At 45.3% G+C, this 27,789-nt stretch overlaps 1 protein-coding gene across 1 annotated transcript in view; it reads right to left on the bottom strand.

Moving 5' to 3' along the window:
• Positions 1-27,789, bottom strand: part of ME3 (malic enzyme 3) — a 132,455-nt gene that overhangs the window by 46,162 nt on the left and 58,504 nt on the right. Inside the window, exons 2-3 of the mRNA XM_074153998.1 lie at positions 18,500-18,633; positions 16,811-16,960 (exon numbers count right to left, since the gene is read on the bottom strand). Of these exons, the coding sequence (XP_074010099.1) occupies positions 16,811-16,960; positions 18,500-18,633 (284 nt within the window). The remainder of the gene's footprint in view (positions 1-16,810; positions 16,961-18,499; positions 18,634-27,789) is intronic.

The following is a 27,789-nucleotide window of genomic DNA, read 5'->3' as shown; positions in this document are numbered from 1 at the left end:
GGTTCCAGGAAACTTCGAGGAGAGTTACAACTTCTTAATTTGTCACTGAGACCGTATTTCTACCTGGATTTCAGCAAGTCAAGTCAAACTGCCCGAACTGGACTGCAGGGCCCAGCAGACTGCAAACCACCATTACAGAATCTGTCACAGGGGCTGAGTATGTTCACCTACACCGCACTAGACCTTTTCTCATCCCTAAACATTTTATTTTCCTTTCTGATTTTGTTTAGGGATGAGTTCATGGAAGTGCTCCAGGAATTATAAAGCTACACAGCTTACCATGTGAGCCATGGGAAGGATCCTGCTGTGGTGCTCAGTACTGGTTAAAGCTTAGCCATCCTCATGGCATTTTGAAAGACGCACAATGAAGATGATCCCAGAATTGCAAGGCTCATTTTAGGAAAAGTTCAGGGACAAGGGAGACAGGACACATTTGATGCCCAGAGGTAGTAATGCCAGACACTGGTAATGGCTTATTAGAATAACATTCATTTCTTTTAGACATTTGGGAAGGAGCAGGTTTTAACTCATCTCAGGTATTAGGAAAGAAAAATATTCTTTAACGCTTTCAGTCAACGAGCTGTTACTTCTTCAAAAAGGCAAAGTATCATTCCCCTTTCCGATCTTCGAGGCTAGCAACGCTGCCCTGTGAGCTATTTCCCCTTAGCATAAACAACGTACGACAGAGCCAGGAGTACTATCTCTAAAGAACGATTGTTTATTTACAGAGAATGCACAAAGCTTCATTTCCCAAAACTCAGAGCGGAGTGAAAAAGCTTATGCAACGTCTTTCCTCACAGCTCCAAATCTCTCCTCACTTCCCCTCTACCCAGAAGCCTCCCTCCCTAATAGCTCCTTGGTAATTACCAGTGCTTTTGTGGCTGTGTCTGCAACCCTCCTGGTGGTGTCTCACCCCACTTTTGTAGCCTACTGCTGCCTCCGACATCCACTCAGGCAGAAATCCAAAGCAATCCATGCCTTTGCTTGATCAGGCTCTATGTAGAACCTCTTTGCCCGGTGCTGTGCTCCCCTTACAGTCTTGTCCTGTGCTGTCGTTTGGGGTAGTGCTCCTACAACTTCAGTTGCCTGTTTACATTTATACAATTAATGACCCCTTTACACTTATATAAATATCAGGCAGCAATTATACCCACCAACTTTACCACCCTGGTCAAAAGTGACAGAAGAGCAGAACAGTTTTGTATACTAACATGAAGCAAAAGGACCCTACTCTGCTTCACATGAATTTCCCATACTGAGATAGAACCATATTTGTATGACATTTATGTCCTTGTGGAGGAAAAGAGACACTGCTAGAAGGATCACAAAAGCTCCTAAGCCGACATGACTTGAAAAGCACAAAAAAACCCCACTGAACCACTGCAGCTTCATCCTTCTTTTCCTCCCTCACTCCTCTAAAAGGAATACTCTGAAGAAAATCACGCTTGCTCAGTAAGGGAGGAATGTGTTTGAACAGCATTATCCAATATTTACAGATACTGCAACGGTCAGGCTTACTCAGGTGCCCACCAAAGCTGCTCTATCACCCCCCCCCCCCTCAGCTGGACAGAGGAACAGAAAATATAACGAAAGGCTGGTGGGTTGAGATAAGGACAGGGAGATCACTCAGCAATTACTGTCATGGGCAAAACATATGCAACTTGGGGAAATTAATTTAGTTTATTACCAATCCAATCAGAGTAGGGTAGTTAGAAATAAAACCAGATGTTAAAACACCTTCCTACCACCCCTCTCTTCTTCTCAGACTCAACTTCACCCCCCATTTCTCCACTTCCTCCCCCTGAGTGGTGCAGGGTGACAGGGAATGGGCGTTGTAGTCAGTTCATCACATGTTGTCTCTGCTGCTCCTTCCTCCTCAGGGGGAGAACTCCTCACACTCTTCCCCGTCTCCAGCATGGGATCCCTCCCACGGGAGATAGTTCTCCATGAACTTCTCCAACGTGGGTCCTTCCCATGGGCTGCAGTTCTTCATGAACTGCTCCAGTGTGGGTCCCTTCCATGGGGTGCAGTCCTTCAGGAACATGGGGGAAGCTTCTAGCAGCTTCTCACAGAAGCCATGTCTGTAGCCCCCTGCTACCAAAACCTTGCCATGTAAACTCAATACATCAGGGTTTGGCATAAAGCATGAAGACCACAAAAGACTCAACTGCAAGTTGACTCTGTGCCTGGTAAGATCATGGAGCAGATCCTCCTGGAATCTCTGCTACGGCACATGGAAAATAAAGAGGTGACTGGAGACAGCCAACATGGCTTCACCAAGGGCAAATCGTGCCTGACAAATTTGGTGGCCTTTTACAATACTGCCACAGAATTGGTGGACAATGGCAGAGCAACAGACGTCATCTACCCGGACTTATGCAAAGCATTTGACACTGTCCCGCACGACATCCTGGTCTCAAAATTGGAAAGTCATGGGTTTGACGGATGGACCACTCGGTGGATAAGGAACTGGCTGAATGGCCGCACTCAAAGGGTTGTGATCAATGGTTCAATGTCCAATTGGAGGCCAGTGACGAGTGGAGTTCTTCAGGGGTCGGTACTGGGACCAGTGCTGTTCAACATCTTTGTCGGAGACATGGACAGTGGGATAGAGTGCACCCTCAGCAAGTTTGCCGACAACACCAAGCTGGGTGGCTTGGTCGACACGCTGGAGGGAAGGGATGCCATCCAGAGGGACCTGGACAGGCTGGAGAAGTGGGCTCGTGCAAATCGCATGAAGTTCAACCAGGCCAAGTGCAGGGTCCTGCACCTGGGACGTGGCAATCCCAGGCACAAATACAGGTTGGGCAGAGAATGGCTGGAGAACAGCCCTGAGGAGAAGGACTTGGGGGTGTTGGTGGATGAGAAGCTCAACATGAGCCAGCAGTGTGCACTGGCAGCCCAGAAAGCCAACCGCACCCTGGGCTGCATCAAGAAAAGTGTGGCCAGCAGGTTATCGGAGGTGATTCTACTCCTCTACTCTGCGCTTGTGAGATCCCACCTGGAATACTGTGTCCAGCTTTGGAGTCCTCAACACAGGAAGGACATGGACCTGTTGGAACGGGTCCAGCGGAGGGCCACGAAAATGATCAGAGGGGCAGAGCACCTCCCCTATGAAGACAGGCTGAGGGAGCTGGGGTTGTTCAGCCTGGAGAAGAGAAGGCTCCGGGGAGACCTTATAACAGCCTATCAATACCTGAAGGGAGCCTACAGAAGAGCTGAAGAGGGACTCTTTGTCAGGAAGAGTGGTGACAGGACAAGGGGCAATGGTTTTAAATTGGAAGAGGGGAGATTTAGATTAGATATTAGGAGGAAATTATTTACTGTGAGGGTGGTGAAGCACTGGAACAGGTTGCCCAGGGAAGCTGTGGATGCCCCATCCCTGGAAGTGTTTAAGGCCAGGCTGGACGGGGTTTTGAGCAACCTGCTCTAGTGGAGGTGTCCCTGCCCATGGCAGGGGGGTTGGAACGCAATGATCTTTAAGGTCCCTTCCAACTCTAACCGTTCTATGATTCTATGATTCTATGAAGTTCCATGTGGGTTCTGCACAGCAATCAGTCCACCAGTCCCGTTTACTGGATCTCAGAAAAGAAACATCAGAGATGTTTTCTCCAATAGGCTACCAGTCTTTGCCTTATGTAATTGTTCCGGAGAAGAGGGACTGATGAAGAGAGGCAAATTAAAATAGTAGCTAAGGTCCCTGATTCTCCAGATACTTGCACGCTGCTTGTGATCTAACCCAAGAACAGGCGCTTGCAAGGAGTCTGGCTCCTCAGGTGTGTGCAATGAATTACAAGACTAAACCATGAATATGGCAACAAGCCTCAGGCTTTGGTTTCAATTTCTTTCCACTTATAAACTTTTAGTCTGTGTGCTATGAGGGGAACTTGCTCCACAACCAAGGAGAGGATAAAGACTACCGGGTGGGTTAGCATTAAGAAAATGAACATATTCGCAATACTTTTATCAGACAGGGAGGCATCATGACTCAATGTTTTCATCTGGATAGGAAAGGCTCATTCTCAGAACAAAAATGCTCAGGACAGAGGTTAAGCATCTCCACTCATAACCTGAGGCGATGAAATCCTGCCCACATAAAAGTCTTTTTTGTTTTGTCTTAGTAAGGCCTGGACTTCCCTCAGAAGGGGTAGGAAGTCTGTGGGAAGCCATGGCTTAAAAAAGCAACAAACAAAAGTGCTTAAAAAAGAAAAAAAACAGAAGAGATGAGTCAGATCTCTTGCCACCATCTGAGCCTGCATGAGGCTGCTGTTGAACAACGACAAGTTGTGAGACAGTGGTCAGGAACCTACAATGAGATAGGAGGTTGCAGGAAAGGGCTCTGACAGGGAGGGCACAAGCTGACCTTCTGCCTTACACAGAAGCAGGATACTCTGGGGAAGCTTTGAGCAAGACATCATCATCCCTGGAGGTATTTAAGAGACAGGTAGACATAGTGCTTAGAGATATGGTTTGGTGACGGTTTTTGGCAGTGCTAGGTTGATGGTTGGACTTGGTGATCTGAAAGGTCCCTTCCAACCTAGACAATTCTATGATTCTAAGACTGAGAGTGATGTTGAGGTTCACCTGACAAAATTGTCTTTACACTCAAGAAAGAAAAAGACAAGTTGGCTCGTCACTGTGGAAGGATGCTGACTTCTGCTGCGCGCCGCTCTGTGCTCTTTGGAGCTTGGTTGAATTCTGCCCCAAGCCCAGATGACTGGGAGGCATTTTGGCTGCCCATGGCTGCAGTGGGAACACACACGAAGGAGGGATCAGCTGATGGCCTTTCATAGGCTTTCACTGCATGGTAACCACAGCAAACTGTCACTGCTGTGCCAGAAGAACAGGCTGGAGGACCCACTCTGGATTCAAAGCCAGTCTGCGCTAGAGATGCTGTAAAATGTGGTTACAGTAAAGCCCTACATTTGATTTTATTTATTTACACTTCCAGGACTTATATACAAAATTGACAGGTTGAGCAATACGAGCCTCAAGAGACATTTCCACCAGCTGCACCCCTGTTGTTGATTTTTTTTGGTTCAGATCTCTGCCAGAACAGGATAAGAGTCTTCAGAATAACAGAATAAACTTTGAAATCACTTGGCTCTTTTAGGGAGCTTGAGATTAGAAATGCCTGTGGGCTAGAGGCTTTGGAGAGAAAGTATGTGCTAGCATGCACTGATTTGTCTAAATACAGTACAATTAATCATCAAATTGGACAAAATCTCTGTGGTGATCTCTCAGCTATTTTTACAGATTTGTTTATAATAGAAGCCAAGAACTTTCTGTTATTTTAGATAATTTTCTTTGTAAATTGTAGGATGCTGAACAGTACTCTGAGGTACTGACAAAAAATAATAGAAACCAAGCACAATCAACTATTAATGAAATCTATACAGAGATTTATAAGGCAATATCCTATTATGTAAGTGTGCAAAGAGATTTAATTTCACATAATCCACAGGGTGAATAATTGCATTAATACTATAAATGTCCTAAAAGTTGTCTACATATATTTTAGGCAGGAAAACCAAAATTCAGTGTGGGAGTCAGAAGATGCAGGCTCCAAGGTACAATAATGAAAGATTCACTATCCACACCAACCCCCCAGACCCACGCAGGGAAATCTCCATGATCCTAAGGGACGGCAAGCAGCTAGGCTGTAGAAACTCCCAAAGATCAGGAACTGGGAGATTTCAATGAGCACATACGAGTGATTGCTCCTAAATGCAGGCAGCAACGCACACAGGCTTCAGTGGAAGCTGCAGCCCTCCCAGTTCTTTTGAATCATAGAATCATAGAATGGTTAGAGTTGGGAGGGACCTTAAAGATCATTGAGTTCCAACCCCCCTGCCATGGGCAGGGACACCTCCACTAGAGCAGGTTGCTCAAAACCCCATCCAGCCTGGCCTTAAACACTTCCAGGGATGGGGCATCCACAACTTCCCTGGGCAACCTGTTCCAGTGCTTCCCCACCCTCACAGTAAAGAATTTCCTCCCAATATCTAATCTAAATCTCCCCTCTTCCAATTTAAAACCCTTACCCCTTGTCCTGTCACTACATCTCCTGACAAAGAGTCCCTCTCCGGCTCTCTTGTAGGCTCCCTTCAGATATTGGAAGGCTGCTATGAGGTCTCCCCGGAGCCTTCTCTTCTCCAGGCTGAACAACCCCAGCTCTCTCAGCCTGTCTTCATAGGGGAGGTGCTCCATCCCTCTGATCATCTTCGTGGCCCTCTGCTGGACCCATTCCAACAGGTCCATGTCCTCCATGTTTACACAGTCCAAATCCTGACACAGCGGGAAGGTTCAGATCAGAGCCCAAAGCAACGCTTTCAGATCCATCTCCTAGTCTGCCAAGTTATTAACACCCAGCACTATTTTTAGCAAGTTTGTTGGGTTTTGGTTTTTTTTTTTTCCAGGAAAAGGGAGCTTATACAATCACTCTGTGTCCTCTCTTACCTGCTAGTTCATTTCAAGCAAATTTATCAGAAAGGCAAAGGTGTCAAAGATGTTTGTTCCTACACCCTTTTATAGAAATCACTGTTGAGATAAAGGGAAAAGATAATGAGGTTCATGTCCCCACCACTCCGTGGACGGGAACAGAGCCCTTCCTCAGACAGTTATTATGACAGCTGGTCAAAAAGACAGCTCACAGCTAGACACACCACCTAGATCCTACTGAAGCCTTGCTAGCTCAGCCTTTGCAAAGCCTCTGAGCCTTCCTGGGCTGCAGGACTAAGCAAAAGGCAGAGAAAAGGAGGAAAATGCTGACTATAGAGGAAACCAAATGAAAAAAAGAAAAAAAAGGAAATGGTTATGGGGGAGGATAAAAAACACACAGGTAGGAAACCAGAGGGGATGGCAGGCAGAGCATCCAAAGCTGTGCCTGCTGCTCCCTAAAGAAGAGAAGAGGGAAGGGGAAAAGCACAAGCTGGCTATGGTGGAGCACAGGTGGATATGCAGAAGGGATGAAAGGGATGTGGAAGGGAACAGAAGGTCTTGCAAAGGGGACGTGTTAGGGGACAGTGGACAGAAATCAAGAGGAATCCTGGATTCATTGATTCTGCTAGTCCGGAAACAGCCTGAAGAATAAATAACTCTCTCTTCCTCCCCAGGGAGGGTCGATGGATAAAGACCAGTGCAGTAACTACTGATATTGGTTGTTATGCGGCAATGTGAAAATGCAGAGGGTTGGCATCAAGTCCCCAGTGAATCTCTGCTATCCACAGTGGAGGATTAAGAGAGGCCAACAGAATCACATTGCTTTTGGCTTGTCATGAGCCACTTGTCCCTACTGGATTCTCGGGAAAGAAGGGTTTAACCAGAGAATTGTCATGTCATAACATAATCCAGTGGTTAAATCCTGTCTGTATTTCAAAACTTCAGAAATTACCTTTTTTCTAGTTTCCTTTTCAGTAGTGGTGTTTGTCGTGGTTTTGGCCGAATTTACCAAAACCGGACCGACAGATGGCCCTTCCCCCTCCTTCTCCCCCCCCAAAAGAGGAGAGAGGAGGAGAAAGAGATAAGGAGATTCAGAAGTTTAGAAAGACCTAAACTACTTTAATGAAGAATTAATATTAAAATAAAGAAGAAAATAATGAAATAGATACAATATATCCAAAACCGTATCAAGCTCCCAGGATGACAGTCATGTCACCGGCAGGCACCGGGGAAGTCCCAGACTGGACTCAGCGACGGATGGGAACTGGATTCCAGCTCTGGAGTCAGGAACACACGGATCAGGATCAAAGGCAGATGAACAGACAGAGTCCTCTCTGGATGTCGGCCATCGCCAGAAGGGGGCTGACCCTTTGATCCCTCAGCTTTTATACTGAGCATGGGGCAGATGGGATGGAATACCCCAGTTGGTCAGGTTTGGGTCACCTGTCCTGTCCACTCCTCCCCACTGATGTGACCCCTCTACGTTTTTTCCGTTTCTGACCATCTAAGGGGGCAAATAACGAAATTGGCTGCCCTTGGTTGTTATGGCAGTAAGTATAAGCAAGGGCCTCCCTGCACACCATCCCTTGGCATGGAGCACAAACATTGGTCTTATCATTCTGAGAACGAGCAGTTTTCTCCACAATATGCCGTTAATTTCAGAGAGTTAGAGGAGGCCTAGCTAGGATGTAAAGTTACAGAACAGAAAATTAGTTCGGTTTTACTTCAAACTGGGATAGTGTTTCAACAGTGGTGTTTAAGAATTGCTCAAGAAGATCTACATAAGGATTGAGCCCCTGGAGCCAAGGGCTGGGTAAGAGCCAAACAGGTCTGCAGCGTGGGATCTGACTCTTGCTTACCCCCACACCCAGAGCTCCCTGCTTGCTGATGTGCAGGAGGGAGAGAGAGAAACCAGGCTGCTCATAACTGCTCTGCCACCCATGCGTAAATTTTCGGATCCACATGGGTAAAGACCAGGCTTTGAGACGAGACGTAACATCCCACCAACCAGCAAGCGTGGGCATTTCCCAAATTCAGGATCCTTTGCTGCATTTAAACTCATCATGCCCAAGGGGCTTGAAACCTTCTGTTCAAAAACAACTTGAAGTGTAGGAAAATCTGACTCGGCTCTGATTTTTCTCTGCCTTTTTGGAGTCTTAGTCTTAAACCGGCCTGTGTGCTGGATCCTGGCAGTATCTCAGTAATTGGAAGATTACAGGGTTGCGAAGAGAAACGTGTCGAGATGGGCAATCGGTGCTGTTGCTCAGTGATGTTGACCAAGGAGCTCTTACCTGCTTTCACTGCTAAGCACATAATGTATTCTGTTTTACTTGATAGTACAGAGGTTAAGGTGGGATCAAAAATCCCTGGGAAGTCAAACTAAGTCCTACCCTGATTATATTTCCTTCCTGCGCTGTGCAAATTCTTCCAAGACCCACACCTTCACTTTTAGTGCACTGCAGGGAGCCCCAAGAATGAGCACAGAATTAGGACAAAGTTTGACAAAGACAAGAAATATTATTTTGACAACCAGCTTTCAGACAAATTAAACCTAACCTAAATATTCTGTCTTAGTGAATCCACCTAAGAAAAATTTTAAACTTTTGCTATAAACTGCAGCAAATACAGAAAGCAGCAGCTTTTACAGCAGGTCTTCCACAATCACGTACTGAAGGTGTGTGTGGCTTGCCTTGCCAAAGTGTTTGAACGGTGCATTTGCACCCAGAGCTCTCCAGAAAAAAAACCCCACCCAAAACACAGCAAAACCCAAGGAAGGTAAGAATTACAGTATCAGAGCACAGAAGCCTTCACTCTGTGCAGACCTCCTGGGGAAGTCTTTGGCAAACGCAAAACAGCTCTCTTTGCTGCCTATTGATTTTTCTTCTCTTCTCTTTCAGAAGTGGATGCTGTTATTCAAGGACAAGGGTGCCAGCTCTGACACAGCCGTTATACAGCAACGAGAGACTGCATCTCACAGCCACCTTGCAGTGGCGTATAAAAGTCAACATAAAGTATATAATAAAAATGTAGCATTTATTAATAGAAATATTCCATAAACTAAACAGTTAAAAAAGAGGTTTCTCCTCATGAAAAACATCTCCATGTCACGATGCGTAGTCCATGGGAAGTTGTCCCACAGCCCAATGGATATTGCTGTCCGAGGTTTCCATGATACCCGGCCTTATTTCCCCTCCAATTTACATCCTGGTATTCATGATTCTAAATAATTCTCCCTCCCTCTTCCCTGTCATTGGCATTTTTTGTTTAAGGTGGGGTTGTTCCTTGTGGCAGCAGCACAGATTTATGCCAGATTAAATGCGAACACATCCTCTTGAATTTCCTTCACCAGGTCAAACTCTTTTCTTTTGGCCAACCCCACCTCTTCCTTTGAGCTTCTCCTGGTAAATCAGGGAATTTGAACAGACTTAAATCTAAATCACCTCTGACAGCAGGGAAAAGCCTGACCTTCATAAATCAATGTGAGACTTTGCTGTTAACCTCATTTGGAGAACCACTTAACTGAAGGGTGAACAGAGAAGGGAGAAGGATGGGGGTACAGCATGCTGAAAAGACTTGCCTGGAAAAAGTGGAGTCAGCACAAAGTGAGCAGTGGGAAAACTTGAACCACCCTGCCACCTCTCAGCAGAGGTTTCCAAACAGGCTGAGCCATTCTCAGCAGCCCTGGGTTCCCTCTGCGCTAATTTCTTCCTACTCGCCTACTCTAGCCATAGTCTTCTCCACATTCCATAACCTGGCCCCATAACTAGGACTAGATATAAGAAATAATTTTACAATGAGGGTGGTGAAACACTGTCACAGGTTGCCCAGAGAGGTGGGAGATGTCCCATCCCTGGACACATTCAAGGTCAGGTTAGAGTGGGCTCTGAGCAACCTGATCTGGTTTAAGATGTCCCTGCTCATTGCAGGGAGGTTTGACGTCTTCAGGGCTTCTTGACTACACACCGTCCCCATGATACTTTCCAAAGACCCTCCCCCTTCAGTCTGTTAGAAGACCAGTCTTCTCGTGGTGATGTTATCTAAATGTAGATCATTAAACACATTCATCTTCTCTTACACTAACTGCAGCTGCTTCTGGAAGAAGGATGAACCAGGCTGGTGGCAACAAGAGAGGTTGTGACAACCGGTGTTTTTTCAAAAAGTGCAGATTGCCTAAAGAGGTTTCAAAGTACAATTTTCAGGACAATAATCCAAACCCCAGTCTTCCCACTCACTTTTGATCTCCACTGTTATAGAAGAGGGTGTGCAGACAATTCTGTCATTAGGGACAAGTCTATGGGATTTAGACCTTTGTTCTAGTTTCCATTTGGTTTGGGTTTAAAGAGTCTAGAAACAGCAGGTAACTTTTTCTCCTGCTGCTCAGACTGCGCAACACCATTAAAAAAAAAAAGCCTGAGCAGAGCCAGATCTGTTGACAAGACAATTCTGTAGATTGACTGATGTTTCACTTGCTCATTTTTCATCAGAGACACAGATCATTATTCTGTCAGACTTGATTTTCGCACCATCTGCATCCTGTTAGCTTTCATTCTCCAGGTTCAGCTTCACCCCAGCATGTTTCGCATTGTTCTGCCATCAGTCCTCGAGGATATTTATGTATCCAGAAAAGAAGAGTGAACTAGATGATCTTTAAGGTCCTTTCCAACTCTAGCCATTCTATGATTCTATTCTATGATTCTATGATTCTCTTCTAACTTAAGCAAGCTTTTTCTGTCCCCATAGCTTTCCTCCAACGGTGACGTTCCAACGTGTTCCAGTCCTGCTCTCAGGGGGTATCAAAAGCTTTTGCAGAGCAGCTGACAACTTTATACTTTCAAATACCAGTATGCTCATGAATTACCCAGTGTCTCCAGAGACTGTGGTCTTATGCCACTGTAATAACTATTCCTCACTATCACAGAAGAAATAAAACCCTGATTTCACGCCCTGAGATAAGTTTCTTCTCTGCTTTCTCTTTGTGAAAAAGTATAAAGTCTCTTTCCAAAGATACTGCCACAATTAAGAGATCCTCCAGCTTAAAAAATACCTTTTAAATAGCATTGCACAGGTTCTGTCCTGTGCTGCATAAGCACCCCCATGGTATTCGTTAACTACATTTTACATTTGAAAAAAAGAAAAGAAAAAGCAAAAAAGAAAAAAAGTTCACAATACTGCTATGCACTTTTCTTCGTAGAGGACTTTGTATCTTCACTCTAAAGCAAAAAGGACTCTCAATCACAGTTTCAATGCTTCTGGGGCTGATGAAAGCATTTCCTAAGATAATGGTGACTCTTTCTATTAATGAGATCAAAGAATGAAAATTCCTCTTTCCCTCTTTCAGTGTCTCAGGAAGTTGCAAGCCCTGCTCTGTTACACTTCATTCCTTCCCCCTCCCAAACTTCTGATGAGGATGAAGGATCCCCAGGCTTTGAAGTGCAAACACTTCCGAGGCCCATGTTCCTTAGTCCCCAGGGTAACCCCCTCTTTCGCTTGAAGCCATAATTATGTCACTACAGCTGTGGAACACAACCAAGCTGTCCTCCCCGTGCCTTCAGCAGCTCGGTCCTTTCACCATGTCAGCACAACTCCTGCTGCAACTGGCAGTGAACTGGCTATCCAAATTACCACTAGTCTGGCCCCAAAAAAAGACATGGATCTACCTACATTTATTCCTGACCCAGATGACTGCACAGATGCATGGACATCTGTGCAGGCACCAGGGTGCTGGAAAGGAGGAGTGAATAACCAGGGATGGATCGCAGGAGACAGGCTGCAAAGCTGTGCATTTCAGCCATAGGATCTGAAGCTGCACAACTCTGCAGGAAATCTCCCTTAACTCTGGGCCACCTTGAGCATCAGGAATCACACTGATACATGATTCAAACCTTGTCAGCGTGGGACACTGTCTCCAGCAATATACTTTGGCCTTGACAACGTGAATCCATCTGGGTGCCCTCACAATTGCTCCAGAACACGCGAAGACAAACGTGGTAGCAGATTTTTTGCAACAAAGCTACAACCATGAGACCCTCAGACACAAACTGTGGAGGAACATAAGCTGAGAAGCTCCCGAAAAGTAAGCATATTTGCCTACCCTAGTCTTCTCCTCCTCCTGAGGTACCTGCTACTGGCCGCTGCTACAGACAGGATCCATGGCTAGGAAGACTTCTCTTTGGATACAGTTGCTCTTCTCTGGTGCTTATTTAATTCTCTGATCACAGAAGACAGAGATTTTGGCAGGGTTCTTATGATAAGTATGACAGAGGAGAAATTTCTTGGTACTTCAACCTGTACTTACAGATTATACAATAATCTCTTTTTTTATTATTTTAAAAATACCAAATATAAAATGACACTGTACTTTGGCCTGAAAATTTTAATGCTTATTGCATGACTTTGAATAAACAAATATTGGTAACTCAGCAGAGAGCTATCTGGAAAAGAAGCTAGGAAAAACGTTGTTCAACATAGACACCTGCCAGCAAAAACTTCAGAGCTTTTAGGGGAACGGTGCCAGAATGCCATTTTTAATAAATTGATGGTTCCACCTCCCTTCCAGCTGTTCTAAAAAACTGGGTTTTCAGGACACAGGGAAAAGTCTGAGGCCACAGAAAAAGAAAAGCCTGCTTGGAGAACTTAAAGCGACTCCTGAAGAGAAAGTCAGTAGGAGTCTGGGGAGGAGACAGGAACATGCTGGGGCACAGGAGCTCTGCCTTGCTCACCAGCAGAAGTGGGGACACTATGGGCATCATAGATTAGCATGACAAGAATTGCATGTTTGCAAGCCTTTTTTTTTTTTTCCCCAGTAGCTCTTTTCTACTGGTAAACAGAGAAAACCTATGTTTTAAGACGGCAGAAGTCTGATCCCATTTGGAGCAGATGAATCTGCTGACAGAGAGGATGTCGGAGCCCTCACCTGGGAGGAGAACTCTGGACACCAGCCCCGTAGAAGCGCAGGTAAAAACTCTACCCTTAAGAATTTGTACATAGTGGCGTGGAAGGGTGAAAGAGGCATTGAGCCCTGCAATTATGACAGCAGTATCTGGCAAACAAAATCTGCAGCCATGCGGACACTGATAAATGCATTCTGATGAGAGAAGCCCTGCTGGACCTCATAGGACTATTTTCAGATGCTCTTGTACAAGAGTTGCTTTGTAAGCAAGTTACTCATGCTTTAATCTTTCCAGGCTCAACCTTCAAATATAAAGCCAAGCACTAATGGGGCTGAGAAAGATCTCAGCACAGGGAAGAAGTTCATTGTGTCCACAAGTCACTAATTGCTGCTGCTGTGGCCACAGAAAGACCGCATAGTATTCGGCAGACTTCCCTCCTCACCATAAGCTGTGCTAAATGTGCATGTCCATCCATGTTGGAGCACCATGAAGTGTTTTCAAACTGAGATATCTCATCTCCCTTACCTGATCCACAGTATTAAGTGTTACAGTTTGGATGAAAAGGTAATTGCTGCAGCAAACATTCATCCAGCTCCCCGTTGCCCAAAGAGTTGGGCCGGGAGGCACAGCACCCCAGAGGACAGATTTAGAAAGACTATGATTCATTGGAGAGATGAGCCCAAACCAACTGGACAGAGTTCACATCAGGACATGTAGCGAAGAGAAATGCTAAGTGCAATTATGGAGTGCCACGTATCTGGTGGGGTAACTGTGTCAAAGAAAAGTTTCACAGGGAGAAGATGACAAATTGCATTACAGCGACCAGGCCACCCAGGTGATGCCAAAAAAGGCAAGGGCACATTGGGACATCCTAGCAAAAGCTAAAATCTAACTGCTCCAGTCTCCTCGGCACTGCCAGACCTCCATGGTGAAGTAGTGCTCACTCTTCCGTGGTGCATTTCAGAAGAAATGTAGCAAAACAGGAGACTCCAGAGTGGAGCAGCCTGGACAGAACAGCAAGAACTATGGACAAGAACACCATCAGGCTGAACACGAAAAGGCTACTGCAGAGAGGATGACATTGGCAAAGAACATTTAGGATGACAGTGGCAAAGAACATATACTAAGGGAAAACTGCTTTCTACTTATATGAGAGTTAAGTACTGGAATGGGCTAAAGGGCAGCTTTACTGCAGGTTTAAAATAAAACATAATCACTTAATGAACAGGATTATATGATAAGGCTTCCTGTGACAGCAGAGCAAAACTGAACTGCTTGGAGATCCTCTCCAGTTCTAGGTGCCATGTTCTCCCTGAAACAACAGTGAAATGTATTTATATGGGGGTCATTTTGTTTTAAAAACCTTCCGATACAAATAAAATTAGGTTAGAAGCATCAGCTTCGCAGACTTCCAGCGCAGCTTAGAATAATAAACATGGGAAAAGCTAGAAATTCAAACTTAGATCTTAATTCCTGAGCTCCCCAAATCTGCAGGTCCCAATGATTTTAGCAGAAATAACGCTGAACTAAGCATCTTGCAGGCCAGCTCCTGATGTATATAATATGCTTCAGAAGAGAAAATATATACTGCAAGACAATGAGTCAGTTTGACAAAAAAACCACATATGAATGCTTCTCATTTTAATCTCATCACTTTACATGATATAATAGCTCTTTTTTTTTTTGCAACAAAAACACTCTTTTGCTAAAACAACCTTGATTAAAAGCAAACCTGAGGCTAGGATGAAATTCACTCTACATCTTCAGGGAAACAAACTCCCTGCCATAGGAAATTCGGTGTGCTAAGGGCCTGATAGTTTGCCCTTTCCTGCGGAACCCACCAGCTGGAATCCAGAATAGCTCCAAGCCGAAGTTCAGCAGCAGAACTGTCAGACCATGAGAACAGATGTTCTTACCATTTATTGGTAAAATACTGTGGGTTTAAAACATGAGAAAGATAAGAGTTACAGGAAAGGGAATTCTCCCACAGCAACAACTGCAGAAAAGAGTCCAGTATACGGAAGGAAAGCCCTGCTTTCCTGAGGATAACATCAGGGATGGAAAATAAAAGAAGCAAAACTCCCAAATATTGTTTTAACTTCTTGCAAGGTAAAGGCAGGCTGAAGGCAGAGACGCAGTGGCTGCACAGCAGGAATTGCAGCTGTGAATCTCGATGAGCTGAGAACTGGCAGTGTGCTCTTCCTTGCCTGACAGCGCTCACAGCTCAGCACCCGGAGACAGAGTCTGGGCTCTCTTATCCCTGCTACCTTTTACTCCTGCCCAGAAGAAGTGTCCTCCCCTTGTACAAAGGACAATTGCCTCTCTGGTTTCCTCATATGCATTGAGGAAGAGGAGGGGATATGACCAAAGCTTGACTAGATGAATGGCTTCACCACAGCCCAGCAGACCCCGCGATTGGGTATCAGGAACAGAACACAATTACCTGAGATAGGCACGTGGCAAAAAGCAATCCTGAGGAGCAGCTCATGTGAAGAAATTGGTGGCTTTACTAGAAATTTTGATGACAAAGAGGATGCAAGCATGTTTGCCAGGATAATCTTATCTGTAATGCTACTCATTATCTGTCTACACAGCCCTTATGTCTTGGAGGTCTGCCTCAGGGTCCCCAATGTGACCTTGAGTCAGTCAGTAGAACTTGCCTCGCTTTCCCCATCTATCACGCTACTCTCAGCTGAAACTGCAGTTAAACCTCATGCTTGTGAAATGCTTTTAAATCAGTATCACTCTATTCCTTTACTTTGCTTATTTCTATAGCAAAAGCTAAAGTTTTTATCTGCCTACTGGTACAGTTCAAGGACACAGAAAATAAAAAGCTTGCAAAGGCAACTGAACCTTACCGTTGAACTTTCAGGCTAGGACTAAAATGTATTTCAAAATGCTAATGAGGGCTTTATCTAAACATTAATCATTAAAAAGAGTTATGCAGAACAGGGCCTTCCAACGTGGTACACAGTGTTTAATGTTGCATGAATTTACACAGTAACTGCTCTGAGCAGCGAGGGAAGCACTGATGCAGAGCATCACCTCCTATGAAAAGACTCATGCGGGGTGATTTGTGGAAGCGCACACAAAAGTTCAAAATCAGCACAACGTATCCCAAATCCAGCAATTACTCCAACGCCAGCACTGCAGAAGGCACTCGGCGCTCCTGAGACAGCAGATGGGGAGGGCCGCAGCCGTAAGTTCAGAGAGGCGTTTGGAGCGAAGTTGCACAGACTGTACAGTACTGTTTGAGAACAAAACCACTCTGTCCGCTGTTCATAGGAAGAAGGCAGAGCTATTCTCGACTCCCCAGCTCATCATCAAATGTACACACACGAAGCTGCTTGCTGGTCCATCTCTTGATGAGGGATCGAGTTTTAGATGTTTTGGGCCACCCACATAAAGATGGGCTGTCGGTACAAAAGAAACATTCACACGGAATTAAAACAAGGGGCAAGAACAGCCTCTTCACTCACCGTGGTCTCCTGAAAGCCAAACCGTACTGCTGACAAGCCAGGCCAACCGTTGGGGTGTAAACGATGGGCATGAATCTCTCGATGTCGGAGGTCAGCACTCGATAAAAAAGCTTCTCGTTCCTGTCTTGTAATGTCATAAGAACAATGTACCTTAAAAGTCAAATGAGATAGATATATATCAGTATTTATGGATGTTGGCAGTTTCAAAAAAAGCAGTAGCTGGCTCAGTTCTCCCAAGCCCTGACACTCCTCAGTTCTACATCATGAGCAAATACGTGGAGCAAACTTTCCCAGAGGACCTCATGGGCTCCACCATCCTCACTGACAGCTCACAAAGACTCGGTAGAGCTGGAAGTCAGACCCACGTGTACCTTCAGAATTTCACAATTTGCATTAGAAATAACTGCAGTGGAAAAGGTCAAGAGCAGAATTTAGGGCTACCTGGGACAGAGCGGGACATCATCTTTATTATCAGAATTTATTATGCAATCTAGAAGATGAAATATGCATATATGCAAATGTTAATATGCATATTTCAAAGCAGTCTTTCCTAAAATATTTCTACAAAACCGCTCTCTCCATTATCCTGCATTCTCAATTACTGAATCACTAAAACTAGAAGGATAGTTAAATTCCATCTTTGAAAACAAAAAAAGACAAAGCCATTAATTTAGAAAAAGAAAATGTTATATCAACTTTGTATTATTAGTGTTGTCCAGTCTTATACCTGCATCACTGGGTTTATATGACCACTTAGTGACTTCGAATACATTACATTTCTCCAAAGATTTTTCTTTCTTGAAAATGTTCCGTTGGCTAAGACTGAATTTGTCAAACTGAAGCCAGAAAAATGAAAAACTCAAAAAGCAAAGAGAGATTGGAAATGGTTTTCTGTCTGTGAAACTTGTATGAACATAATGACGAACTCCTTTTTGTGCTCAGCACCCAATCTCGGAGCGTGGCTTCAAAAAGGTGTCACACCCCGTCAACAATATAGAATTTGCAAGATCACCACAGGCATTTGTGACAGAGAAAATACAATGCAATTGCTCTACAGGGGACGAGTCCTGCTGCCTCAGTCCCCAGATCAATGGCAGCTGAGACAGACGGAGGTGCAAACCCTACCATCCATCACACCAGGAGTCAAACACCATCTTTCATCAATAACCATGATAAACAATACTGGACTCAATGGAATATCAGGAACAGAATGATTAGTCAATACTCATAATTGCTTCTGTCTTTTTACTTTTTTCCTACCAGTTGGCAGGTTCTTTCTGTTCCTCCACCCAGTATTTTAGTGACCGTACTGATGAGCACACAGACAGGCACATGCAGCACATATGTTCACTCTACCCCAGTGCTCTGGGGCAGGGACTGTGCCTTTTCGTTGCGCACCTGTACCCAATTTTCTGTGCACAGAGAATTGCCAGGCTCGTACCAGAGCTCTCCAGCAACGCCATGGCAGGAAGAAGCAGTACCAGCGCTATTTTGGGACTGGGATGGCATGTAACTGAGGTGAAGGCAGACAGGCCAGAATAAACACTCCTGGTGCTGGAGAACATGGACAGTTGGAAAAAAGTGACTCTGAGGGAAACCTGCGAGCCTTGAAGCAGGATCCTTTAAAGGGCTTTAAAGAGCTGAAAATTAAAAGGGGAGGGGACAGGAAATAACATGTTTTTGACATACTTGTCTAGATCGTTAGATTTGTTCTCAAAGTTTTTCATCACACGGAGGACTTGAACGTCTTGGCTCAAGAAGCAAGGAGGAAGGAGGCCATGAATTCCCAGCTGCAACCTCTCTTCAAGAGTGAAAGCCATTCCCTGGGAAGAAAAGAGGAAGGCATGTTCAAACGGCACGACACGCACTACCAGACAGGATAACTAAGAGGAAAGCAAGCAACAGCACGCAGCCCCCGGGGTCCTGGAGGCGGTCCTGCCCTGCAGGGACTGTGGGGCTTGGACCACCCAGACCCTACAGCTTCTGGATTAGCAGTCCCAGCGCCAGCAGGACTTTGATGATTCACACTTTTCCCATTTGAATTTGGTTGGTGTCTATAGTGTATACAACTTTATAGTGTATATATTTTTAGAGTTTCTTTCACTTCATGCTTTTCTTCTAGTACTTAATTAGCTCATGCCTACTACTTTCAATGGCCTTCCTGAAAGCCCAGCTCTCACAATCCTTTACGAATCACGTAACAGGTTTAGAATCATAGAATTGTTTAGAGTGGAAAAGACCCTTAAGATCATCGAGTCCAACCATCAACCTAACGCTAACAAAACCACCACTAAACCATGTCCTTCAGCACCACATCTACATGTCTTTTAAATATCTCCAGGGATGGTTACTCAACCACTTCCCTGGGCAGCCTGCTCCAGTGTTTGACAACCCTTTCAGTGAAGACCTTTCTCCTAATATCCATCCTAAACCTCCCCTGGCGCAACTTGAGGACATTTCCTCTTGCCCTATTGCTTGTTACTTGGGAGAAGAGACCGACCCCCACCTCACTACACCCTCCTTTCAGGTAGTTGTAGAGAGCAATAAAGTCTCCCCTCAGCCTCCTTTTCTCCAGGCTGAACAACCCCAGCTCCCTCAGCTGCTCCTCATAAGACTTGTGCTCCAGACCCCTCACCAGCTTTGCTGCCCATCTCTGGACACGCTCCAGCACCTCAGTGTCTTTCTTGTAGTGAGGGGCCCAAAACTGAACACAGAACTCGAGATGGGGCCTCACCAGTGCCGAGCACAGAGGCACGATGACTTCCCTGCTCCTGCTGGCCACACTGTTTCTAATACAAGCCAGGATGCCGTTAGCCTTCTTGGTCACCTGGGCACACTACTGGCTCATATTCAGCCAGCTGTCATTGATCCAGCCTGTCCAGATCCCTCTGCGGAGCCTTCCCACCCTCAAGCAGATCAACACTTCCACCCAACTTGGTGTCCTCTGCAAACTTACTGAGGATGCACTTGATCCACTCATCCAGGTCACTGATAAAAGATACTGATATTCAAGAGAACTAGCCCCAGCACTGACCCCTGGGGAACACCACTTGTGACCGGCCACCAACTGGATTTAACTCTATTCACCACAACTCTTTGGACCTGGCCATTCAGCCGGTTTTTTTACCCAGCGAAGTATATACCTGTCCAAGCCATGAGCAGCCAGTTTCTACAGGAGAATGCTCTGGAAAACGGTGTCAAAGGCTTTACTCAAGTCTAGGTAGACAACATCCACAGCCTTTCTCTCATCCACTAAGCTGGTCACCTTGTCAGAAGGAGATCAGGTTAGTAAAGCAGGACCTGCCTTTCATAAACCCCTGCTGACTGGGCCTGATCATCTGGTGTCCTGTACATGCTGTGTGATGGCACTTAAGATGATCTGCTCTGTAGTCTTCCCCTGCATCAAGGTCAGACTGACCGGCCTGCAGTTCCCCAGATCCTCCTTACGGCCCTTCTTGTAGATGGGTATCATTTGCTAACCCCAAGTTGGCAAAGATTTACGTTTGAATACTGAATAGTACACCCAACTTATCAATTCATCACAGTATACCCAACTCATCAACTTCAGTTACCTTCTAGTTTTCCACCAGACACAATATGCATTAATGGTATATCAGCAGTGCAGAAGAGAGACATGACGTGTAGGATGCCTTCTCAGTGCTAACCCTTTGTTTTTTATTCAAGGAGCACACAGGGTGCTGTAAGTCTAATTAAGTAGTTGACACTGGCCCATAGCTGAAGCTCAAATGCTAGATTGCGTGGGATAATCCTGCTCTTATGGGACAATTTCATCCTTCCTAGGCAGAAGCCTGAGCGTGTCCTGCTCCCGTGCATGCAGGGGCTGATGCTCCAGATGCGACCAGCAGCTCCCTGTGCTGGACTCAGCCCGATGAACAGAAACAGTAAATACATTCTGCAGTCTGCAAAGAAGATTATAAAAGGTCTTAGTTCTTAATTAATGGGATTTCTGCTATGCTGATAGCAGATTAGACAGCAGGATAGAAGGAAACATTTTCAGAAGTGTCTAAGGAGTTTAAATCATTATGAAAACTTCACCCATAACTAACCGATTCATATTTTGATGAACAGCTTGCAGTAAAATATTCAAAATCGGTAATTATTGGACTACGTCTACTCAAGCACAGACAAATGCTTCAAAAAAATCTTAATGAGCAGCTTTATGACTATACAGCTTTTAAACTGCTGTTTTCTTCCATGGATTTAGTGTTTCTCTATGACAAATAACTGTTATTAATGTTGCACAAGAAAAACTGAGGACACATCTCGATGAACTTGCTTTTGGCAGCTTTCCTTCACCTCCCGTTGCTTGTTCCTGTCCCTGTGCCATCCCAGGGGCTGTGCCAGCACAAGCATGTGTGCAGTCACATGGTTAATCAGGGAGAGGAAGTACCTGGATTAAAAATAACTGGTCATTTGAGCTCAGAGCAGCTCCCCTGGCTGGTGATACACCATAGATGGCTCTGCGGACACTGGCAAAGCTGGGCACAGCCACCGGCGACACACAGCAGTGGGAACGGACCTTTGGAAGAGCTGCTCACTTATAGGTCACAGAATCACAGAATCTTCATGGTTGGAAGGGACCTTTGAAATCATTGAGTCCAACCACAAAACCAAAAACAAAACCAAAAACAAAACCAAAAAAACCCCCAAACAAACAGACACAAACCAACAATCTCGGGCACTAGAGCATGCCCTGAAGTGCCATGTCTACACGTTTCTTAAATACCTCCAGGGATGGTGACACCACCACCTCCCTGGGTAGGCTGTTACAGTGCCTGACTACTCTCTCAGTAAAGTAATTCATCCTAATATCTAATCTAATCCTCCCCTGCCGCAACTTCAGACCATCTCCTCTGGTCCTGCCATTATTCACTTGGGAGAAGAGGCCAACACCCACCTCTCTACAACCTCCTTTCAGGTAGTTGTAGAGGGCAATGAGGTCCCCCCTCAGCCTCCTCTTCTCCAAACTAAACATGCCCAGTTCCCTCAGCCTCTCCTCCTATGACTTGTTCTCTAGACCCCTCACCAGGTTGGTGGCTCTCCTCTGGACACGCTCCAGCACCTCAATGTCCTTCCTGTAGTGAGGGGCCCAGAACTGAACACAGCACTCGAGGTGAGGCCTCACCAGTGCCGAGTACAGAGGCACCATCACTGCCCTACTCCTGCTGGCCACGCTATTCCTGATACAGGCCAGGATGCCGTTGGCTTTCTCGGCCACCTGGGCACACTGCTGGCTCATGTTAAGCCGGCTGTCCACCAACACCCCCAGGTCCTTTTCTGCTGGGCAGCTTTCCAGCCACTCTTCCCCAAGCCTGTAGCGTTGCCTGGGGTTGTTGTGACCGAAATGCAGGACCGGGCACTTGGCCTTATTAAACCTCATCCCATTGGCCTTGGCCCATTGATCCAACCTGTCCAGATCCCTCTGTAGAGCCTTCTGACCCTTAAGCAGATCAACACTCCCACCTAGCTTGGTGTCATTTGCAAACTTACTGAGGGTGCACTCAATCCCCTTATCCAGATCATCAATAAAGATATTAAACAAGACTGGCCCCAAAACTGAGCCCTGAGGTCGTGCAGATGGTGATGAAAATGTTTGTCAAACTTTCAACGATGTCACGTAGCCTGTAAAAGGATAGAGGGAAGGACTGAAACCGATTCTCCTGTTTGCCAGAATCATGCCTCAAACATAGTGTGACTCTTCTATTACTAAATTGTGCATTAGTGCCAACTAAAAAAATAGTCTTTGTATATTCCAGAAAAGATATTCAGTCTCCAAAATGTCTGAGAAGAAAAAAATCCTTATCCCACAATTATTTTCATATTTTTTTCTGCTCTGTATCAGGATAGGGCCAAGTATTTTCCAAATCTTTGATGCAAGAACATGGCAGAGTGAAGTCATTCCTCTTCCAGCCAGCAGGCAAGGAGTCAGCAGTTGCCCAGGAGGCAGGAGCTCAAGATTTTGCTCAAACCCAGAAATGGCATCGAGGTCTCTGCGGTCATCGGTGAATGTTGTACCCAGGATGTGGCTGGTTCTGCTGAAGCGCTTGACATTTCTGACCCAAATTTCCCTCCTGGACCTGACGAGCCTTCCCCAAAATGAATTTCACAGCAGAACTGGTGCGTTCCCACAAGATAAAGTCTGACTTTTTGTGAGTCATCTTTTTTTTAATTTTAAAAAACCCAAGACATTCTCATCAGAAAACTTGCAACTATGTGTATTCTCCAGACTGGAGACTTCTGAAATACTAGACTAAGGTCAACACTGGACATCATCTTTGCGTCAGTATTTGGCTCTACACTGACAATTTTGTATCACGACAGGGAAAATACAGCTACTGTGAATGTCAGAGTTTATCTGCAATGAATGGCAAAAAAAAAAAAAAAAAAAACCAGCAACAACTTCAAACCATTTACTTCCTGCAACCTTTGAACATGGAGGATAGATAAAAAGAGACAGAAATGTTTGGCAGTAAATACTCCACTTGCTTGCCTAGAGAGAGTCATGTCACAGGCTGGCCACAGACCTGACCCCTGCTCATCCCCTGGAACAGAAATAAAGCTCAGCAAAAAAAGTAAACCAGTTCCTCTTCTAAAAGAGATAGAAAAGGCAGAAACGCAGTATCCTAGGTATTGCTGCCCCCAACCACTAAAAATCTTCTTGCAGTATGTTTTCAATAGGAAAAAAAAGGCCTTTCGGTTATTTTCCATCCACTAAAACAGTGAAAAGTTTCAGTATTTCATCAAATGATCACACATCCAATACAAGACAGAATTTCTGTATTTCAGCTCATTTCTATTCAAAAGAATACCATGACGCCTTACAGAAACAGCCGTCTGCATGCCCACTAGTATCCCCCTTTTTTTATTCCAGTGGGTTGGGCTCTACCTGGATGCCATCTCCAGCATCCCAGCATGGCCAGGAGCATCCAGCTTCCCTTTACCCAGGGGCAGGGGGAGAGCTGTGACGGATTACAGCTGCCATCAAGGTGGAGCACTTGCATTTGGACACCTGCCCTTCAGCCCTGCTGGGCTGGGATTTTTTCTTTTAGGAGGAACTCACCAGGCTGAAAAGTGCTCAGCAGTGCGCTGGGAAACTTCTTGAAGTGCTATTGGGAATTAATGTAATAATTAATAAGATTGAATAGGGTCAAAAGGAAGCGCGGGGTTGTAGAGTGGTTTATCCGTGTAACTTGGGCTGGGAGCACTCCTTGGGCACAATTCTGTTCGGCGCTTAACTTCTGGCTAGTTTTTAGGTCTGCAGAGTGCCAGGAGCCCAGTCTCCAGTCCCAATTCACTATTTCAAGACACAGCAAAGGCAAGATTCTGAAGTCGAATTTTAAACAATTTGGAGGTCCCACCCATGCGCGTGAATGCATGGGTTTTGGATTGCAAGAGCAGATTAAATTCTTCAAACCCAACCCCAGTTGTGCTGTTAGGAGTCCAAGGGTAAGTACGGTCACACGAACATACTTTCGCATTCACTGCATCTGAATGAGCTGTACCAGCAGAAGCACCTCCACGCTGCAGCAACTGCAACCACGTGTGATGAGGAAGTGGCCACCTTCGCAACCAGTTAAATCTCCAAACCACTTTTAAGTACGGAGCTGGTCCATCATTCAGCGGCTGTGAGGCAGGGTCAGGAGCGGAGCAGAAATTGCCTGCCCTAACTTTCTGCTTTCTGAAGTTTCTCGGAAGGTCTCGGAGTAGGACCCCTGGGTGAAGTGGTTATATTCACTGAAACAGCACAGCGTGAAATGAATTTGGAAACACACTCTGCCCCAGATCAAAAGCTGGAATTCACTGAGGTATTGCTATGTTTAAGATTAAAGCTTTTAGGGTTGGATTTTTTTTTTTTTTTTTTTTAATAAGACTGCCTGAAAGCCATATTGTACCACTCTTTTTCTGGTCGTGAAAGGTCTAATGATTAGATGGTGAGCCCCAGCCCTGTGGAGCTAAAGCCAGGTGCTCCGATTCATTTCTAAATGTGTGGGAAATGAGTTGGCATGGAGAGGGCAGATGCTATGTCACTACCCAGAAACAAAGGCAAAAAATATCAGCTGCCCACAAGGCTTCACGCATTGCAGGGGCTAAGCCAGGGGGTTTGTTCTGAAAAAGGCTTGCTGCAAAGAACCTCAAATGCTTCTGTTTTCCTATCACTGACAGCACCAAGTCTGTTGTGTGGCAGCTCCCTCTTTGCAGCTCAAGCCCATAAAAGCCACTTATTTCCGAAACCGAAGGGCAAAGCCAATTCACAGATAACAATTACTTTTATCAGTGCAGTGAAAAGGGGGTGTTTGACTCAGGGATGAATATAAGCAGGAGGGATGCTAGCATGGCTTAGCCTTATAATTTACTCGTTATAGCTTATACTTCTGTAGGTGGGAACAAAGGTACAAACTGATAGTTCCTAGGGTATCAGGAAACTGTTGTTAAGGCAATGGGAGCTTAATCAAGAGCTGATTACCTACTGCAGAACACGCAGAGTCTGCTGCAGCTCAGATCACCTCCAGCTGCTCAGCATCTTTTTGAAGCAAACTCTTGGCTTACTGCAATTTTCTATATCCCCGTGCTCCAGAGCACAACTAATAGCCAGGGAGGGCTGTGGGGTGGCCTGGATGGCCACACTGAGGAGTTTATGCAGTTTGTACAGTCCCAGGCCGTTGCCCTCCGTGATGCCGGGACTCAGGCTGTGGTTCTCAGGCAGCCTTTGGGACCTAATCCACGCAATCGAGTGCTGGCCTGGCAGTCTCTGAGCTGAGTAAACAAGGATCAGTGAACATCTACCAACCCTTTGGAAACAGTCCCGGGAACAGGGAACTTCCTACTCTGATAAGAGCAGAGTGCTGGAAGGGGACAGGGGAAGTACAGACACACAGGGAACACCACTGCAGGCTACAAGAGCAGGCACAGCTAATCTGCTTCTCCTTTATAATTAGTATATTAACAGCCGTGCTAGGGAAGTCCTAATACTCAGGCAACTTTATAAGCTTATTCCATAGAGATTTTTCTGTAATGTGTTTTCCGTAGATATTTGCACCTGTCCAATTTTACACCTGGGATGAACTTTGACTATCTCCAAGCAGAAGTTCCTTCCATAAGGGGTCAACACCAGAAGCTGAACTAATCCCCACTGAAACTGCACGCAGGGGCTGGGGAGCAGAGAGCAGCGGCAGAAAATATTGATTTTCTACACTGGGAATGAGTTTTCTACAAAGGTCTGATCCTACTGTGGCCTCCTCAGCTCTGGCTGACTTGATAACCCTCTTCACAGTGCTCCTGCTCAGCTACCCAAGCTTCTCTTGCTGGTGGGGACAGATTGCCACAGGCCCTGTCCTGCCCCGCATTCCAGCCTGGAAAAGCTGTATGGAAAACACTACTTGCATAAAAAGAGGGAAGGAGTCACATTGGAGGGGTGATCCTTTAATGACTCATTTTGAATGTCTTGTAGCTTCTTATCGCCTTTAATCTGTATGTGTTTGTGCTCTTAAGCTTGGAAAAAACCCAAATCCATGATGCTCTGGGGTACGGGGAACACATCGTTCAGCGTGTCTTCTCTGAAACCTGGAGAGAAGATTCCCCACTGTGCCTTCTCAGCAGTTATTGCTGGGCAAACCTTTTGCTGACCGTGATTTACAAACTCTTCTCACAGTGTCTAAGTCTCTTTCCGGGTTCAAAGTCACTAGCTGAAAAAATCCCACACTCTTGGCCATCCCCTTTGCTACAAAGTGATATAATCGTGGATTTCTAATCCTTTCATATCCGTGTTCCTTCCTCTCCCACAGAGCCTGGGAACGCTAAAAAAAGCTCCAAGACAAAGATAATTAAGCAACTCCATGTTTGTTTCAGTTCCTGGAGAACCATCTTTAATGAGGTCCACTAATTCAATTACAACAGAAGTCGTCTCTACTATTAATGAGGCTTCACCAGTAACTGTTTTGTGCAAGTAACATCCTTTCACTGGATTAGAGGGACTTATTTCCATTATTCTTCACATTTTTACCTTGTCTTACAATAGTGACTTTTGATTTACACCAACGTAAGAGTGAGCAGAACTGGAACATGACAAAGTCCCTGTGCCAGAATACTTAATGACGAGGGACCTGATCCCACACAGTGTATCTCACAGAAATAAGTGCGTGCTCTCCTGACGAGGACATCCTTGATGGGCACGTGACGGGCAAGATGTGGCAGAGTCACAGGCAAGAAGAAGCAAAGCCATGCTGTTCCCACATGTTACAGGAGGTTTACTTCAACAAATAAAACTCATAAGCCAAATGTCTTCAGGGTTTTATTTATTAATCCATAGGAAGAACTTCAGTGCTAAGCTCCTCAAGCCCTGCACTGTAATTTTAGACTGCAGGAGCACAGCTCTATACCGAATTTAGCAGAGAACTCACTACTATTTCCCACAGTTTGTCAGCCTCCAGGGCAGCAATCTTTCCTCCATAGAAAAAAATATAATATTCCATGTGCTAGAAATTACATGTGTTTTGTCTGCAAAGAAGATTCTGGTGTATTGAGAAAAACAGATTTTTAAAGCTTAGCTAGACAAACTTCCCCAAAGAAGAGCTGGTTTGGCAGGCTGGTTTTTTGAAGGATCTGTGAACTCTGCAGATAGACAGTTAAAAATAGCATCGGTGCTCTATTGATAGGAAAGGTGGAGACAGACAATTAATGCCAAGGAAGAGTTGATAAGACACAGCTGTTTTTTTAAGAAACTCAAATTTTGGGCCAAATGCAATGCCTTGCTTCCTCCCACAAAAGCAATATTAAGATCCTCACAGAGTTCCAGCCAAGCTAATGGGAATACTTCTTTGGCTTTGGTGAAAAATAGATTAGGCTGACATTTCTTTTGATTTTGGCTAGATTCACAAATATCTTTACATGCATGAAGTGGCTAAATACAAGCTTCAGAAAATCACTGCATGGAGAATAGGATTGCCATGCTACAGAAAAAC

Source organism: Numenius arquata, chromosome 1 (genome assembly GCF_964106895.1).
Source record: "Numenius arquata chromosome 1, bNumArq3.hap1.1, whole genome shotgun sequence".
Classification (NCBI taxonomy): Eukaryota; Metazoa; Chordata; class Aves; order Charadriiformes; family Scolopacidae; genus Numenius; species Numenius arquata.
This window is presented reverse-complemented; position numbering and strand designations above follow the sequence as displayed.